Source organism: Ctenopharyngodon idella, chromosome 7 (genome assembly GCF_019924925.1).
Source record: "Ctenopharyngodon idella isolate HZGC_01 chromosome 7, HZGC01, whole genome shotgun sequence".
NCBI classification, from domain to species: Eukaryota; Metazoa; Chordata; class Actinopteri; order Cypriniformes; family Xenocyprididae; genus Ctenopharyngodon; species Ctenopharyngodon idella.
The window spans coordinates 17,829,827-17,847,457 of NC_067226.1; the positions used below are offsets into that span (position 1 = coordinate 17,829,827).

At 37.0% G+C, this 17,631-nt stretch overlaps 1 protein-coding gene across 2 annotated transcripts in view; it reads right to left on the reverse strand.

Annotated features, from left to right (window-relative positions):
- The window catches only part of si:ch211-186j3.6 (neural-cadherin), a 264,672-nt gene that overhangs the window by 130,408 nt on the left and 116,633 nt on the right, over positions 1-17,631 (reverse strand). For both annotated transcript variants that reach the window (XM_051899157.1, XM_051899156.1), the window contains 2 exons: positions 12,498-12,609; positions 3,869-4,118 (listed from right to left, as the gene is read on the reverse strand). In XM_051899157.1, coding sequence (XP_051755117.1) covers positions 3,869-4,118; positions 12,498-12,609 — 362 coding nt within the window. The remainder of the gene's footprint in view (positions 1-3,868; positions 4,119-12,497; positions 12,610-17,631) is intronic.

A 17,631-nucleotide genomic window follows, 5' to 3' on the forward strand; every position in this document is an offset into this window, starting at 1 on the left:
CAGAATGCAAGTTAGGCTCAACTAAGGCTATAATATGGAGTCAAATTCATGCCACATATTTTTGCAAAACTACTAAGTATTGCAAAATAAAATAGAGTTTTGTAAAATAAATAAATAATTCATATGCAACGCTCCTTTTATTTTGTGTTTCAGTCAAGTGTGAGCTCGCGTTACCACTTTCTCTTTGCACTTCACTTTTCTGTGTGTTTCACTTTATGCATTGTTTTGACATGGAGGCAGAGTCAAGGGACTGGGGCGTGCACAACATATCTGGCCACGCCTCGCTCGAGGCATGCCATAGACTACTTGCTAATGTGAACTGTCTGAAATAGCCAGCATCTTCTGTTTATTTCTCTCAATGTGCATATTTTTATACTGTTGATAGATCCTTTAATGCGTGGATGCGTGTGTGTGTGTGTATGAGTGTGCCAATCTGTTAGTGTGTGTGTGTGCATAAATGTCAACGCAGCTTATTAGATCTCCCGCTGTCTATGTCATCAGTAATAATCAAACAACAGTAAAGCTGTAAATTGTAATTATTTTAAAAAAGTACTTATACAGTATCTCACAAAAGTGAGTACACCCCTCACATTTCAGCAACCATTTTAGTATATCTTCTCAAGGGACAATTCTATAGAAATGAAACTTGGATATATTTTAGAGTAGTCAATGTGCTGCTTGTATAACAGTATAGATTTACTGTCTTCTGAAAATAACTTAACATACAGACATTATTGTCAAAATAGCTGGCAACAAAAGTGAGTACACCCTAAGTGATAATGTCGTTCAACCATACAAAGCCACATGTCCTATTCATCATGTTCATGTTTTTGTCTGCTTGACATGACCATACAATTGTGTGTATCTTGTATTAGAGCAGTTAAAATTTGGTGCTTTGAGTACAATTCTCTCATACTGACCACTGGATGTTCAACATGGCACCTCGTGGCAAACAATTCTCTGAGGATTTGAGAATTAGAATTGTTGCTTTCTACAACGATGGCCTAGGCTATAAGAAAATCGGTAACACCATGAAACTGAGTTACAGCACAGTGGCCAGGGTCATAGAGAGCGGTTTTCCAAGACGGGTTCCACTCGGAACAGGCCTCGCAAGGGTCGATCGAAGAAGTTGAATCATCGTGCTGTGCATCAGGTGGAGAAGCTGGCTTCAAAAAACAGATGCATGAGTGCTGCCAGCATTGCTTTAGAGGTTGCAGAAGCGGAAGGTCAGCTTGTCAGTGCTCAGACCATATGCCGCACACAAGTTGGTTTGCATGGCCATCGTCCCAGAAGGAAGCCTCTTCTGAAGCTGGCTCACAAGAAAGCCCGCAAACAGTTTTGCTGAAGACAACCTGTCCAAGAGCATGAATTACTGGAACCATGTCCTGTGGTCTGATGAGACTAAGATAAACTTGTTCGGCTCAGATGGTGTCCAGCATGTGTGGCGATGCCCTGGTGAGGAGTACCAAGAAAACTGTGTCTTGCCTACAGTCAAGCATGGTGGTGGTAGCATCATGGTATGGGGGTTGCATGAGTGCTGCTGGTACTGGGGAGCTCTGCTTCATTAAGGGAAACACGGATTCCAACATGTACTGTGACATTCTGAAGCGGAACATGATGCCCTCCCTTCAGAAACTGGGCCGAACGGCATGATAATGACCCCAAACACACCGCCAAGATGACAACTGCCTTGCTAAGGAAGCTGAAGGTGATGGAGTGGCCAAGTATGTCTCCAGACCTGACCCCTATTGAGCACCTGTGGGACATCCTCAAGCGGAAGGTGGAGAAGCGCCATGTATCTAACATCCAGCAGCTCCCTGATGTCATTATGGAGGAGTGGAAGAGGATCCCAGCAACAACCTGTGCAGCTCTGGTGAATTCCATGCCCAGGAGGATTAAGGTAGTGCTAAATAACAGTGGTGCTCACACAAAATATTGACACTTTGGAGACAGTTTTGACATGTTCACTTAGGGTGTACTCACTTTTGTTGCCATGTTGAGTTATTTTTAGAGGACAGTAAATCTGTACTGCTATACAAGCTGCACATTGACTACTCTAAAGTATATCCAATTTTTATTTTTCTATAGTATTGTCCCTTGAGAACATATAATAAAATGGTTGCTGAAATGTGAGGGGTGTACTCACTTTTGTGAGATACTGTAATTACATATGTAATTAAAAAAAAGATTTTAATATTTACTGTAAGTCGGTAAACTAATTAATTAACAAGAAAAAAAAAAGTATATCAAGAATCGTTTCGGAATTGGATTGTGACTCCCAGAATCAGAATCAGACCTGATCGTGAGTTTTCTCTCTCAATATTTTATTTTTCTTTTGGAATTCTTTATTGTTTTGCAAATGTGTATGTGGCATGAATTTGACTCCATAAGATCTCTTCACAGTGATATTCAACATCTCCCGCAGACACTGTTTAAAACAAACACCATCATCTTAGTGGTGAAGAGGTTTCCCATATCACACCACAATGAATATAGCAACATTGTTCCCTTGAGAGTTTTGAGAGTGTGGTGATGCCGCATGTCAAGGTCATCCAGCCAACCACAAACCAAAAATGCCAGCATGTACCACTTGATGTAGGAGGCTGTTGTGTTTACTATCCATAACACAAGTTCAAGAACTTAATGAACAACAAAGCATTCAACAATTATGAAAAGATAGCATTGCTATCAAAATATCTACACTTGCACTAAAGTGCCTCAGTCTGCAACAGCCTCGGGCAGCCATGATCCACAATTGGACATACTGTCCCTTTGTCAACATTACAGGTGTCTAGATCACAGTGGTTGAGTGATACTATACAGTTCCAGTAAAATATATGGCAGATAATACATTTTGGGGTTGGTACAATTTTTGAAAGAAAAGTCTCTTCTGAAAGAAAAGTCTCTAAAAGCTCCAAGGCTGCTTTTATTTGAACAAAAAATTCAGTAAAACAGTAATATTGTGAAATATTATTCCAATTTAAAATAACTGTTTTCTGTTTTAATATGTTTTAAAATGTCATTTATTTCTGTGATGGCAAAGCTGAAATTTCAGCAGCCATTATTCCAGTCTTCAGTCTTCGAATATTATTGGCTAATTTGATATAACATGGATTATTTCATGTGCACAGAAAGTAAAAGTTTCTGTTATCTTATCTGTTAAAGTTAACATTGTCAGCCCATATGCTCTTTTCTCTAAAAAGTGTACAAGGGCAGTCACCAAGATGGTTCCCTTTTACTAGCTTTTTTTGATGTACTGTAGCCACTTCAAGGGTCCCTGACACTTCAGACCAGGATTGCTGAGATAATGAATCAATGTACTCCTTTCTATCATTTTAGTAAATCATGTCCACGTTGTACTGATTCGGTCTCTCTTGTTGATTTAACTAAATTAAGTAAAACGAGGGAATGAATTATTTTGTGCACACAATTTACTTAACAAATCAGTAAAACGTGCTGACGTATTAGTATTTGTGGAAACACTTTTTTGTTTCTCTTTTTTTCCCCTTGTTACAACAGTTGTAAGCTGAAAAATATTTTTGGCATCACCTTGCTATTTGTTGCACTGTATTACATTCTTGTCATACAGACACACAGCAAGATTCCGAGCTGAAAGCATTGTTACGTTTTAGTAACTGCCAGATGTGAACATGCTGCTAGTGTGGGTTTTTTGTGGGATGCATGCTAGCCTGATAACAATATTTTTTACTGAAAAGTAAAAAAAAAAAAAAAAAAAAAACGTTTAAATCTTTTAAAACGTTTCCTATTTACAGCCGAAAGAAAAAAAAACAACAGGCCTCGATTATCACGTTCCTCACAGAGACATAGGATGATGCTGAAGAGTGGTATATGGGGATAAGGAACTCACACAGGCTGCGAAAACTCCGGAGGCTCGTCGTTGACATTGGCCATACGAAGACGCACAGTGGCTGTACCGGTGCGGGGCACCTCGCCCTTATCCACCGCCATCACTACGAATTCATATAGGTGGTTGAGTCTCTCATAATCCAGAGGGCCTGCCGGGAATATGGTGCCATGGGCTGAAATGATGAAATCTGGACTAAGCGTGTAGTATGTGATCTCTGCATTCTTCTCCGAATCACAATCACTGGCTGATACTGCAAAAGAGAGAGAAACACAGGGCGTGGGTGTTAAAACAAAGCAACTGCACTACAGAGAAGTGCAGCATCAGCTAATAGGATCAATCTTTATTTAAGCTTCCCTGTGTAAATAGCTTGGGCATATGTGCTTGTCAAATGAACGACTAGAATGGTTATACATAACTGGCAATCAAAAGTTCCCAAGCTCTGAGTCTTATTGCATTTGACAACTACAGTAAAATGCAATGCCGTTCAATAAGGTGTGAGCCTGTTTCAAATGAACTTCAGAATAAGGCACTGCATACACAGCAGCTGCTTCACATATTAACTGAACTATTGTTGACAAAACGGGGTAAACAGTTTTCCTGATTCTGCACATTAGAAAACCCAAGATTTTTGCTGAATTGTATACTATACATTTTAAGCTGTGCATTAACAACATGCCCAGAATGGATCAAGTGCATACATAGATAAAATTAGAAGGAAGGAAGGAAGAAACTGGATTTAGGGACAGTAAGTGGTAACACTATTTCGATAATCCACTTTAGGCATTCTACTAACTATAAGTAACTTTGCAACTAGGCTACATGTCAACTACCAGTTATTAGAGTATTTGTAGACTCTCTGCTTAATATTTAACGCTTTATATTGATTCTCCCCTCAACAGACATTCTTCTTACTAGAAGTAATGTTGCGACTACATCAACTTAAGGCATCTTTACACAGAAAAAGCGGCACAGAAACCAACTCTGTAGCGGCATAAAAATCACAAAAATGTGCATTTACACAGAATGTTTAATGCTGCTCTGAAGCAGCGTAAATGCATTTAACGTTACACAGGAATTAAAATTGCGGGAAACAATGCTTTGAACATTACTATTTTAAAACTACAGTTTTAACAAAATGAATTAAAAAAAAATCAAATAATAAACAATTAAATAAAACTTGAAATAAAAAATGTATTGCGTGCTATAACGTTAGCTATCTCTCGCTTTGATGTTTGTCATAATTCTGTGGTACTGATAGTTATTTTCTATTTCTTAATAAAACTGTTAACGTTACATTTGGATCAAGTGCTACAAAGAAATTATGAATTTTTACACCGGGTACATCGCCGCAGGATTAAAAGAGGGCTAAAGTTTTTTCAAAGAGCCAGAAAGTCACTGGCACAACAAACGAACATCGACGCTAGCGTTAGCATTTCAGGCAGGACAGCAGATGTCACCAGACCGTCGTGTGTGGGTGAAAATATCATCCTTAAAGAGAGGATTTTTGGAATATAACATAATACACAATTACAGTGACGCCGATTGTGTTAAGCATTTACCGTATCTGAGAGAAATGTAGCAGCGCAGTGATCTGCCTCTTCAAAGGAAGATTACAAACAGGACACTTTTACTTCACGGTCACTTGTTGGTATACATTTTTCAATTTGCCTAAAACAATATGAAGCGAGGTCTACATTTTGTCTCTCGCTTTTGATTCTTGCGCCGTCTGAGCTGACAGGAGTGCTTTTGGTTGTCATGACAATGACGTAGTTTAGTGCGGCACAAGCTCGCGTTCATTTACACTGAATCAAAACAGTATCAGAGTCGCCTGATACTAGGGGCTGAGGTGGGGTGAAGGTGAAGAAAATTTTTGAAAAAATATGGTTGTTATATATAATACAATTGTATCCAATAATGTTGTGGATTTACCCATTTAACAGTGAATGAACACCAGTAACCTAAAGTGCTAATTCACCCAAATGCATGTACACTACCATTCAAAAGTTTGGGGTTGGTACGATTTTTTTTTTTTTTTTTTTTTTTTAAATATTTGTCAAGTCAAGTCAAGTCAAGTCACCTTTATTTATATAGCGCTTTTTACAATGTAGATTGTGTCAAAGCAGCTTTACATTGATAACTGGTACATTGTTTGGCTGCACAGCATCTCTTAAAGAATAGTGTCAATGCAGGCAGATCAAAAGCACTGTTGAATATCAAATGTCAAGTCAAGTGTCCCCAACTAAGCAAGCCAGAGGCGACAGCGGCAAGGAACCCAAACTCCATCAGGTGACATCAGGTGGCAGACAAGTGGCAAATTGGTGTTAAAATGGAGAAAAAAACCTTGGGAGAAACCAGGCTTAGTCGGGGTGCCAGTTCTCCTCCACTTTGTGAAAGTCTCTCATGCTCACCAGGGCTAAATGTATTCAGTAAAAATACAGTAATAATAGTAATATCGTGAAATGTTATTACAATTTAAAATAACCGTTTTCTATTTTAATATATTTTAAAAAGTAATTTATTCCTGTGATGGCGAAGCTGAATTTTCAGCATTATTACTCCAGTCTTCAGTGTCACATGATCCTTCAGAAATCATTCTAATATGCTGATTTTCTGCTCGAATGAATGAAGAATGAAGAATTCGGATGCAAAAATCTATAAATCCGACTGACATGTTTTCTTTTAAATGAGCTTTTTTTTTTATTTATTTATTTTTTTAACCAGGCTCCTATGTTTAGGTTGAGTAATTTCACTTTAATGTCAATGAAAAGGTTATTAGTCAGTTATTGAAATGCCTTATTTTCAAAAATGTTACTTAAAGGGTTAGTTCACCCAAAAATGAAAATAATGTCATTTATTATTCACCTTCATGTCGTTCTACACCCGTAAGACCTTCGTTCATCTTCGGAACACAAATGGCTCGTTTCCACTGAGCAGTACGGTTCGGTTCAGTACAGTACGGTACACAATTTTTGCCATTTCCATTGTCAAAAGTTGTGAATGATACCCTAATTCCGAATCGTACCACTTTTTTGGGACCCTTCCGTTGGGGTACCAAGCACAATAGTACCAATAGTACAGGTACCAAAAGGGTGGAGCTACACTCTGCAGAACGTTGATTGGTTGACAGAGAATTGTCACTTGCACGTGCTACAAGGGGAATGACAACACAAGAGGCGCCACACAAATGTGGTTCAGGCAACGTGTGCATTGATTATCTTCACTTCATTAATGGCGTATTTTAGGTCTGCTTTTATGCGGCATTACGTCTTTACACAGAATTTGAGCAGGTACAGACCTGGCTTAACTCGGCTGTGTAAAGATGCGAGTTAATAGACATGTTAGTTAGCAAAGTTAGTGTTAGCCAATAAGCTAATTATTGAGAGTTTCTTTATAACTAAAGCATATGATTTTAATCTATGAAAGTAACATTTTAATTGATGAGTGCAAAACAAAATATTCAAGCGTCATGTATTTAAACATGTATCAACGTTTAACAAAAGCAGTGTGAAAACCGTCCTAAGTTGTGAAATCCTGAGCTGCTGAAATAATATTACAGTACAACAAGTTCACTATTGTAATACCATATTGTGAATTTTTAAGTTTTAATTATTAATTCAGTTATTCAGCGTTTATATCTTCCAGTATGTTAACTAGCCCAGACACTTTCACAGATGAAATTTATTATTGAACCTTAAGTTCTCTTGCAATTTCTTTAAACCAGTTTGTGTAATCCTAGGAGCATGACTGACTTTTAAGTGAACCTAACTGCACCACTTAAGAAGTTAACAAGTCCTGGTGGTAGGTCCCAAATCCCCCTCCACTTCATTCAATTCTATTTACTGCCGTGAGGTCCATGAATTCCATCATGGGAGAATAAGAGTAAGATAAACACAGGAAATTAAACAGGATCATTTAATACTGATACATTGGCTAAGTCCTAATATTCTGCTGTACATAATGCTGAAGTGGACCTCCAGCAATTAAATCCAGCAAACCTCAGTCATTACGAAATAGACTGTTCCCACAGATGTTTAAATTATAAATTGTCCATCTCATACATTATGAATGCTTGATTAGAAGCCACATGTTACATGTCCTTCTTCTGTTCTTCTGGATAGGTTTAACTGGAGGAAGCAGGATATTTCATGCTGGGTAGAGATAATTGTTATGAAGCCCACACAGATGAGTGTGCAGATGTTAGTGCCATGCACCTGCTAATCAGCACATCTGCTGTACACCTCACCACATCACCTTTCCCATTCTGCCAGGAGTCTCTGTGTTAAGCTCTCAAAATGTCTGCCAAGTCCTGTTATTCTCCAGACCAGCATCACTTTTTTTTAATCTTGTTAACTTTCCAGTGTTTGTTTGTTTTGTTCTCTTTTGTTTGCCGTTGCGTCTGCATATGCAGTCTGTCTGTCTTTGGCAGTTGTTTTGTCCATCACTTCATTTCTGTGGTGCTTTGATAGCAGCTGTGGTTGTCTAAAATTTAATGAGAATATGAAAGCTCTTCTTATCATAGCTGAGGGCATGTGTTTTCTATTCTGTGTGTTACAAGTGCACTCTCAGGAGTTAGTACATAGACTCCAGATTCAATGTGCAATTTAGACATATGAAAGGGCACATCAGGGGAGAAGTGCTTCAAAGGTGGTGTTAAACAAAATGATAGAGGAAGAAAATGGCATCTTCTCGTCTTGTTGTGAGAAACCGTCTTTATAGGGCCATACTAGTCTCAAATGGAATGGCCACGGGTCATCTACAGCCTGTTCACTGACTGTCCGATTGCATGCAAAACTGGAAAACACTTTTTCACTCTGGAAAGCTCTAATCTGATTGATGAATCACACATGGAGAAATGTGCATTATAATGGTAATTACAGTTTCAGTTAAAACATTGATGACAAAAAAAAAAAAAAAAAAAAGACGAGAAAAAAAAATAACAGATATTAGCAATGCAGCGACAATTTTTTGAAGAAAATTTTTGAAAAAATATGGTTGTTATATATAATACAATTGTATCCAATAATGTTGTGGATTTACCCATTTAACAGTGAATGAACACCAGTAACCTAAAGTGCTAATTCACCCAAATGCATGTACACTACCATTCAAAAGTTTGGGGTTGGTACGATTTTTTTTTTTTTTTTTTTTAAATATTTGTGAAAGTCTCTCATGCTCACCAGGGCTAAATGTATTCAGTAAAAATACAGTAATAATAGCAATATCGTGAAATGTTATTACAATTTAAAATAACCGTTTTCTATTTTAATATATTTTAAAAAGTAATTTATTCCTGTGATGGCGAAGCTGAATTTTCAGCATTATTACTCCAGTCTTCAGTGTCACATGATCCTTCAGAAATCATTCTAATATGCTGATTTGCTGCTCGAATGAATGAAGAATGAAGAATTCGGATGCAAAAATCTATAAATCCGACTGACATGTTTTCTTTTAAATGAGCTTTTTTTTTTTTAACCAGGCTCCTATGTTTAGGTTGAGTAATTTCACTTTAATGTCAATGAAAAGGTTATTAGTCAGTTATTGAAATGCCTTATTTTCAAAAATGTTACTTAAAGGGTTAGTTCACCCAAAAATGAAAATAATGTCATTTATTATTCACCTTCATGTCGTTCTACACCCGTAAGACCTTCGTTCATCTTCGGAACACAAATGGCTCGTTTCCACTGAGCGGTACGGTTCGGTTCAGTACAGTACGGTACACAATTTTTGCCATTTCCATTGTCAAAAGTTGTGAATGATACCCTAATTCCGAATCGTACCACTTTTTTGGGACCCTTCCGTTGGGGTACCAAGCACAATAGTACCAATAGTACAGGTACCAAAAGGGTGGAGCTACACTCTGCAGAACGTTGATTGGTTGACAGAGAATTGTCACTTGCACGTGCTACAAGGGGAATGACAACACAAGAGGCGCCACACAAATGTGGTTCAGGCAACGTGTGCATTGATTATCTTCACTTCATGTAGGCTATATAACAAAACAAAATATGAAACACAACCCTGCCTCTTTTCGTTTTCGTTTAAAAAAATATGAAACCTATTAATGTGTGGTTCAGGCAATATGTGCAAATGTACTCTGATTATCTTTACTGTATATGTAGCCTACATGTGGACTATAATAAAATGAAATAAGACAAAACAACCCTCTCTTTTTGTTAAAAGTCAGTTCATCAATAATAACCATTATAAAAGTATAAGTATAAAGTATGAGAAGCTATACAATAAGAAATAAAGACAAGCAAACAATTCAGTCAAACGTACAAAGTCAGAGCACTAGTACAACGGTAAAGTTAAATAAATATATAAAGTTATGAAACTTCACTTTGCCCTCAGCCAAAACGATTTGCCCGGGAACAAATTATAAATTCATGAGACCAAAGATTGCCCGTTATACACACGATGAATGATATCTCGTTTTTAACCACTACAGAGACATCTGAGCCAGCGGCAAATGTCAGAAGGACTAGCCGAGGTACAGCTGTTCTCGCCTGTGTACATTAGCACTGAGTGCCCGGTGATCACCTGGATCTCACAACTCCGACAACGTCAGATCAAATTTTCAAATAGGTGCTATCTTTATAAATAAACCACAGATTTGAGCTTTAAACAACTACATTCTTGCCTGAAAAACTTTTAAAACTACATTTCATGACACAATACAGTAGTTTTTAAATTACGCAGCTTTTCTCCTCCGCTTCTCCGCTATTGACGCTTGCTGGTAGGTGCTGCTGCATGGATGTCTGAAATTTGTGTACTTGATATTGTGAAACGCCGAATGTTGGCGTGCAGCAAGCAAAGCTTGTCTTCTTCTTGTGACTGACAGCCTCAAGCCGAGAAGTAAGAACAAGATCTGCTGTATCCATTGTTGTTTACTGTGTCGTTTTCTTCTTCACGCGAAAATGACGTCGATCACTACTTTCCGGCTACACCACGCCTATCAAGTAACTGTGCGTTCAAACCACCGCCGGCGGGAGGGTCAAAGTAAATGACAAGTTGGGGCAACCAATCAGAATCCTCTCAAGCGAGGACCTCTACATTCCGATTGGTTGTTTTGTGGAAACCGTGGTGCATTTTTTTCAGGATCCCTTGAGGAATAGCAATGGCATTTTTTTTTTTTAAATATAATTTTTACTGTCACTTTTGATCAATTTAAAGGGTTCTTATTATGCGTTTTCACTTTTTCAACTTTAGTTAGCGTGTAATGTTGCTGTTTGAGCATAAAAATATCTGCAAGGTTACAAGCTCAAAGTCCACTCCAAAAGTAGATTATCTCTAACAGAAAACACTTTTCAAGAACTACAACAAATGACTTGTTGGGACTACAACATCCCTTTTATGGATCTTGTAAAGTTACAATGTCACTCATTTAAATAATCCCTGCCCATTGAATACACAAAAAAGGGGATGGGGCTTGGTTGACCTGCTTTATATAGCATGTTGTTGCCATGTCGAAGAGATGCTGTTTTAAAACCCCTTTGTGTGGCCTTCCTACAGCAGATGAACTTATAAAACAGTGGTTAAAATTTATTTTTAACATTGTTCCAGAACATTATAACCCCAAAGTTTATCCGTGTGGCACATTTTACGGAGGACAGCTTCCAGAAGAAGAGCGTACAATCCCGGCTATGTACAAAAGCTTCTCTTGAAAGACGGAGCAGTTCTTCCACTTCATTGGGACAATCAGTTGTTTGTGGATCACAACCTGTAAGTATGTTTTGTGGATCCACTAGCCTGCTAGCTAACATTACAGTGTTGGTGAAGTGTTTAGCTATGGGGCTCCCGCTTTTGTAAGACTGTTCACCGATCTTTAGGAACTTACCACTCTGAAATCCATGCTTGTAAAGGTTTTGCACGATACTCTTGTTCATAAACATTCTCAGGGTCTCGAATTGGTATGGCAAAATTGACGGTATGGCAAAAATGACCTGAACAGATGAAACTCGCGGTTATGGTAAGGGGCATGACATTTCCGGAATGTACTCTAAGCGGTGTACCAATCACACTGGGCCAGCCGACCAATCAGAGCACATTTCGTATTTCAGAAGGAGGGGCTTCATCGAAACAGGAACTCCACAGTGTGTTTGAGACAGAATGGGAAGAAGGGAGCTGCAATAGTGTAAAATATGTGAAAAATAATGCGTTTCTTGTACAGTCAAACATGAAAACCTATTCTAGTACACACCAAAAACAAAATCAAGACTTTGTAAAAGGGCATAATAGGACCCCTTTAAAAGTATCCCTGCTGAATAAAAGCTTTAAATGTACAGTGCACAAGTGAACTTGAAGTTACTCACTAGTCAGAACATGTAAGTCACATTGTGATTAAACACTAAAACTCAGTGCTCTTTGACTAAAACATTAGCAATGAATAACTTATACATTTTTTTTTTTAAATATTGTATTACAAAAGTGAACTCATAATATTATTTCAGGAATTATTTCATATTGAATAAATATAAAGGATTGTTTTTTTCATTAAAAGACAAAGTATCACTAAAATGATATCTGTGTTAAAAAAAAAAAAGAACACTGGGTCTGGCTACTATTCCAGTGTTGTTATACAAGGATCTCTAAGGCTACAGTACATTGATGTGCAGGTCCACAGACTTACCCTGCAGGAGCGACGTTGCAGTCGTGACTGTCTCAGGGACACCATCTTTGCTATAAATGGACTGCAGGAACTCTGGAACACAGTCATTCTCATCTGTGATGATCACTCGCACCTGTGAGAAACAAGTGAAAAGGAAGCCAGAAGGCACAAAAATAGAAAGGTGAGAATTGTTAACAGAACAAATGGGCAGATCATAATATCTTGATTCATGAATTATCATCAGGGAGTAAGTTAGCACATCACTGACTGTCCCCAGTGTTTCTCAGAGTCAAGAGGGCTGGTGTTTCAAGAACGCCTTGCCCAAAAAGCTCTTTTTAACAAGCAGGTCATATCCTATAACCATTATCCTGTTTTGTCTTGACATTTTCGCTCTGCAAATTATTTTGTGTCAAGAAGTTATGTTCATACATAAGCAAGCATCTGTGCCTGGAAATGCAGTTGTGAAGTTGTGAAGAATCAAACACAAAAGGACAAATCTCCTCCAATATCACATGGGCATGTTATTGTTAGCAATGTTGATGGTAAACACGATGATAAAGGTAGAGTTCAAAAGCAGAGTTTAATGATAATCCAACAGGCAAATAACAGAAGGTAGTAGCAACACACTTTCAGAAACGAGACCGTACAAACACTATCCCTGAATCCCAATGTGCATACTATCCACCCTATCTGCCCTAAATAGTATTGAATATTACTAATGTCACATACTATTTAGGATGGGTAGTATGCGCATTGAGACACAGGCTAAGTCAAGGTGAGGAACTTAAATACACATGGTGATGAACTACATGATGAACAGCTGTGATGATAGATTAGTGTCCATGGAAACTGATGAGTGGTGGGAAACTCAAACAAAGGAACACATGTGACTAATGAAAACGAACTAAAACTAACTAAACATAAGTGTAACAGTTATAGCTCTTTCCCGATTTGTTCCAAAAGCATCAGGGAAGCTGAAAGAGGTACCTAATGCCTCCCATAAGACTGAATTAAGCTGAAAGTTGCTGTCTGGAGGAGGAAAAACACTGTGTGAGTGCTTTTTCCCTGACACTGTTGCTAAAGCTTCCTGGCAGTTGCTAAGTGACTTTAATAACCTACTCACTTCAATTTCAGAGACTGGAAATAGACAGACCTAGTCAGAAATGGTCAAAATTGTGACAGTTCACAGTCTACAATGTTACTCATATTTCTAACTCTAACAGAGACCATAACCCAAAAATCTCATGAAATAAAATGCCTTGATATAAGAAAACAACAAGACAGAAGGATCTCTGAGGGAAAGTTTTGGGATCTCAGGAACTGTCCAGACCCCTATTTTAAAAGCGGGTAAAAGACACTGCTTATTTTTTCCATTGATAGTAAAACTAATGATTACCAGAGACATTATCTCAGAAAAGAGATCTGATATGGCTGATGCAGTTTGGGAATACAAACATGATTCAATTTAGTGCCGTATTAACAATGTGCAGAGGAGTTTCCATCTGTCCAGTAGTTTGTGATTATTTGATAAGGCTTATGTACACTAGCAATCAATACTTTTAAATTGATCAAAACACATTAAATTGATCAAAAGAGACAGTAAAGAAACAGAAGAACATTCTATTTATTAAAGAACCATGAACTGTTTTAAACATAGATAATAATAAGACTTTTTTTTTCTCAGCAAGAAATCAGAATATTAGAATGGTTTCTGAAGGATCATGTGACTGAAGACTGGAGCAATGATGCTAAAAATTTAGCTTTGCCATCACAGGAATAAACTATATATTAAAATATATTAAAAATAGAAAAGAGTTCATTTAAATTTTAATACAATTTCACAATATTACTGTTTTTACTATATGATCAAATAATTGCAGCCTTGGTGAGCATAAGAAACTTCTTTCAAAAACTTTTAAATCTGACTAAGGAATCATTCAAACCGACTTGTGAACTGACTGATTCATTGAAATAAACAGACTCAAAACAACAATTCACTCACATTTAACACATCACTATGGCATACAAGTAAGTTTTATTCTACCCAAGCAATTTTTTTTGCATATCATTAATATACAGTATGTACACACACACACACACATATTATATATATATATATATATACATATATAATCACAGCGTGCTTATATACAGCCATATTGCATGGCTATGAGTGTGATATTGTGTTTATACAACAGTTTGATGGCACGAGTGTGTAAATAAATAATAGAATAAAAGAAATAACAACAGAGTGTCTTTAAAACCCTCTTTTGTGCAGAACTACTTCCTTCTGCCATGGATTCAAATCTCATGTTGACAGTTTGACCAAGCCTCCGTTACTAATTCTAAAACATCACTTTAGAACTAGTAATGAAGGAATGTTGAGTCCCTCCATTGAAACATAATTATTGATTCTAAAGCCTGTTAATTTTGAACATTGATAATGATGTCATTTTAAACTGTGTTTTGTTTGTTGTAACTGTGCTTAAACACAAGTATGCGGGGTCTCCAGAAACTGAGATGTGAGAAGAGTTACAGAGTGATTTCAGGGTGACAGATGGGATGCTGTGTGACTGAATGCAGAGAACGCAACAGGCAAATTTCTCTCTGGACTACGTCTCACGGGACTCTTAAAGTCAAGTGTGTCTGTCAGTCTTTTAGTGCTTTTTTTTTTTTTTTTGTCTACATGGCCTCTTGCTCCCCATTTGCAGTTAAACAAAATGTGGCATGCATTGTTTTGTGACACTTCCAAGCTAATAGTTGGGATCTTGGCTGGCCTGCCTCAGGCCAGGAGAGATGTATGGATCACTGAGCAGCCAAATCAAGTCATGATGAGGCAAGACTACATCCTCCAGGGGAATGTTATTGTAAGAGGCATGAACAGGACTGCTGGGTATCTCTTTGATTTCAGCTAAATTGTTGCCCTTACATTTCCCATGCCACAACCCTATACTATTCAGTTTAAGTGACTGAATAGTATAGTATCATCAATGTGTCTTAATTAAAGGACAACTAGAAATTAAAACTGCCAATCTTGCAGAGCAAAAACATTACATACAATAATTCTACATAGGCACAAATAGACTTCAACACCTAACACACAAACCTCAATCACAGTGAAAATCAACAAATATAAATAATTAAAATGATGGGTTCTTAACATCATCAAACAACAGCAAACAGTGATGATTAAAAAAAAAAAAAAAAAACCTGCTACAGCAACATAAATAAAGCCAACAAGTGGTAAAACAATAAGGTTACAACACACTAACCACATAATTTATTCATGCTGCAATGCTGGGAGTTGTTTGTTCAGACAACTGTTTGGCTACTTGGGACAACATTTATGGAAATTCTGTTGGTCTGACATGCATTTTTCAACATTTTTCATTGGAAAAAACATACCCGTGCAAAACGCAAAATAAGTACATATCATTGCAGTTTCTAACAGAAATGAACACTAGAGGCAGTAAAACAGCAAGCACTTTTAATCGTTTTCACACACAATTATGATTACAGTGGCAGATTATGGATTAATAAAGACTTGTTTTCACGTGGCTCCTTGCACAATAATGTTATGACCTCAAAACACTTTTTACCACAGTGCATGATTTGTAAATATATTTTGGAGTTTGCATCACTTACCCAGCTCCAGATGTTCAGTTTTACTGACATCATAAGCTTGCTCGGTAGCTCAGCTGGTACAGAATTGTACTTGCGATGTGAAAAGCTTGGGTACAAATCCCGTGAAAGACGAGTGACAGTAAAAGCTCAAAGACAATAGTTCAAAAACAAGCTAAAATGCAATGGTTACGATTGCGTTTTTATGTCACATTTGCTTTTGTTAACACTATCGGGTAGGTTTAGGGTTTAGTGTAGGTGTACATCAAACACGATGAAGCATTAAGCTTTTAGTGCCACTCTCCGGGCATTTCAATTCAGAACTGCAGTGATACGTACAAACTCCAACATAATAAAACGTTGCCATATTCATGTTCATCTGTTCTGGAAAAAACTAAACACACTTTTAGCGCCACTCACTGGACATTTCACTTTGAAACTGTCGCGTTTTGCAAAAATGTTGACACAGGTATGTTTTTTTAATGAGTCTGGGCTGGCATTTTTAGATTCACTGCATTTTAGAGATTCACAGTAATTCACATTTTCCTAGTAGCTATGACCTCACATTCAAAATAAAATTATTTAACTGTCTATCTATCATCTATGTACATACTTGCTAGCTATCATTTTGAGCTTATCGATTTTTTGCATAAATAAAAAATGACTGGATGGAAGCCAAAAGCATACAAGTTTCTGAAATCATGCAATAGTATTTCTGTGGATAAGTGAATGACAAATAATTTACCTTCAAACTATCAGTTATGATGAACAATCAAAACTATTGATCAAAACTACTATATAATAAACAATTGTTTATTATGGTATCTTCAATCATCTTGTGTCCATATACATTTTTATTTACTGTTGCTATACAACCACCTATATCAACATATTTAGACTGTGAAATAAATAAGCTATTAAATAAAGGTTATATTTGTACTAACACCAAATACCCTAGCAGAATTCATAATACTGAAGATTCCTTCAACAATTTTCAGTTATTGTACTGTAAATTGTAGCTAAAGTTTTGCCCATAGACTACCTAATTAATACATTTCCACTACTATACATTACATTTTGAGCAAATACGACCCATATATCACCCATTACATTTTACTCTGGAAATAATGAGATAATAATGAAATAATAAGTCTAGTGAACCAAGAGATAATGAACCATTTTGTAGTGAAGTCACACTGTAAACAGTGCTGGATTAACATCAGCAGCACAGACAGACAATGTATAACACTGTATAGAAATAAAAAAATACAGAAATTAGTATGAATAAAATTGTATTTATACAATTTGTATTTATTCTCTGTCTTTTTCATTTTGTAATTTTAATTAAAAACGAAACAGCACCCCCACCCCCACCATCAGACAGACTCCAGTTTGTTGTACTTTATGCTCTGGTTTGTTGTGTGACAAAATGTTACCATAGAGAGCACATCTATCAAATATCTAATCACAAATATAAAAACGAATTAAGCATCATAGTTACTAAGCAACACATTAGCATAATTGTTGTATGATT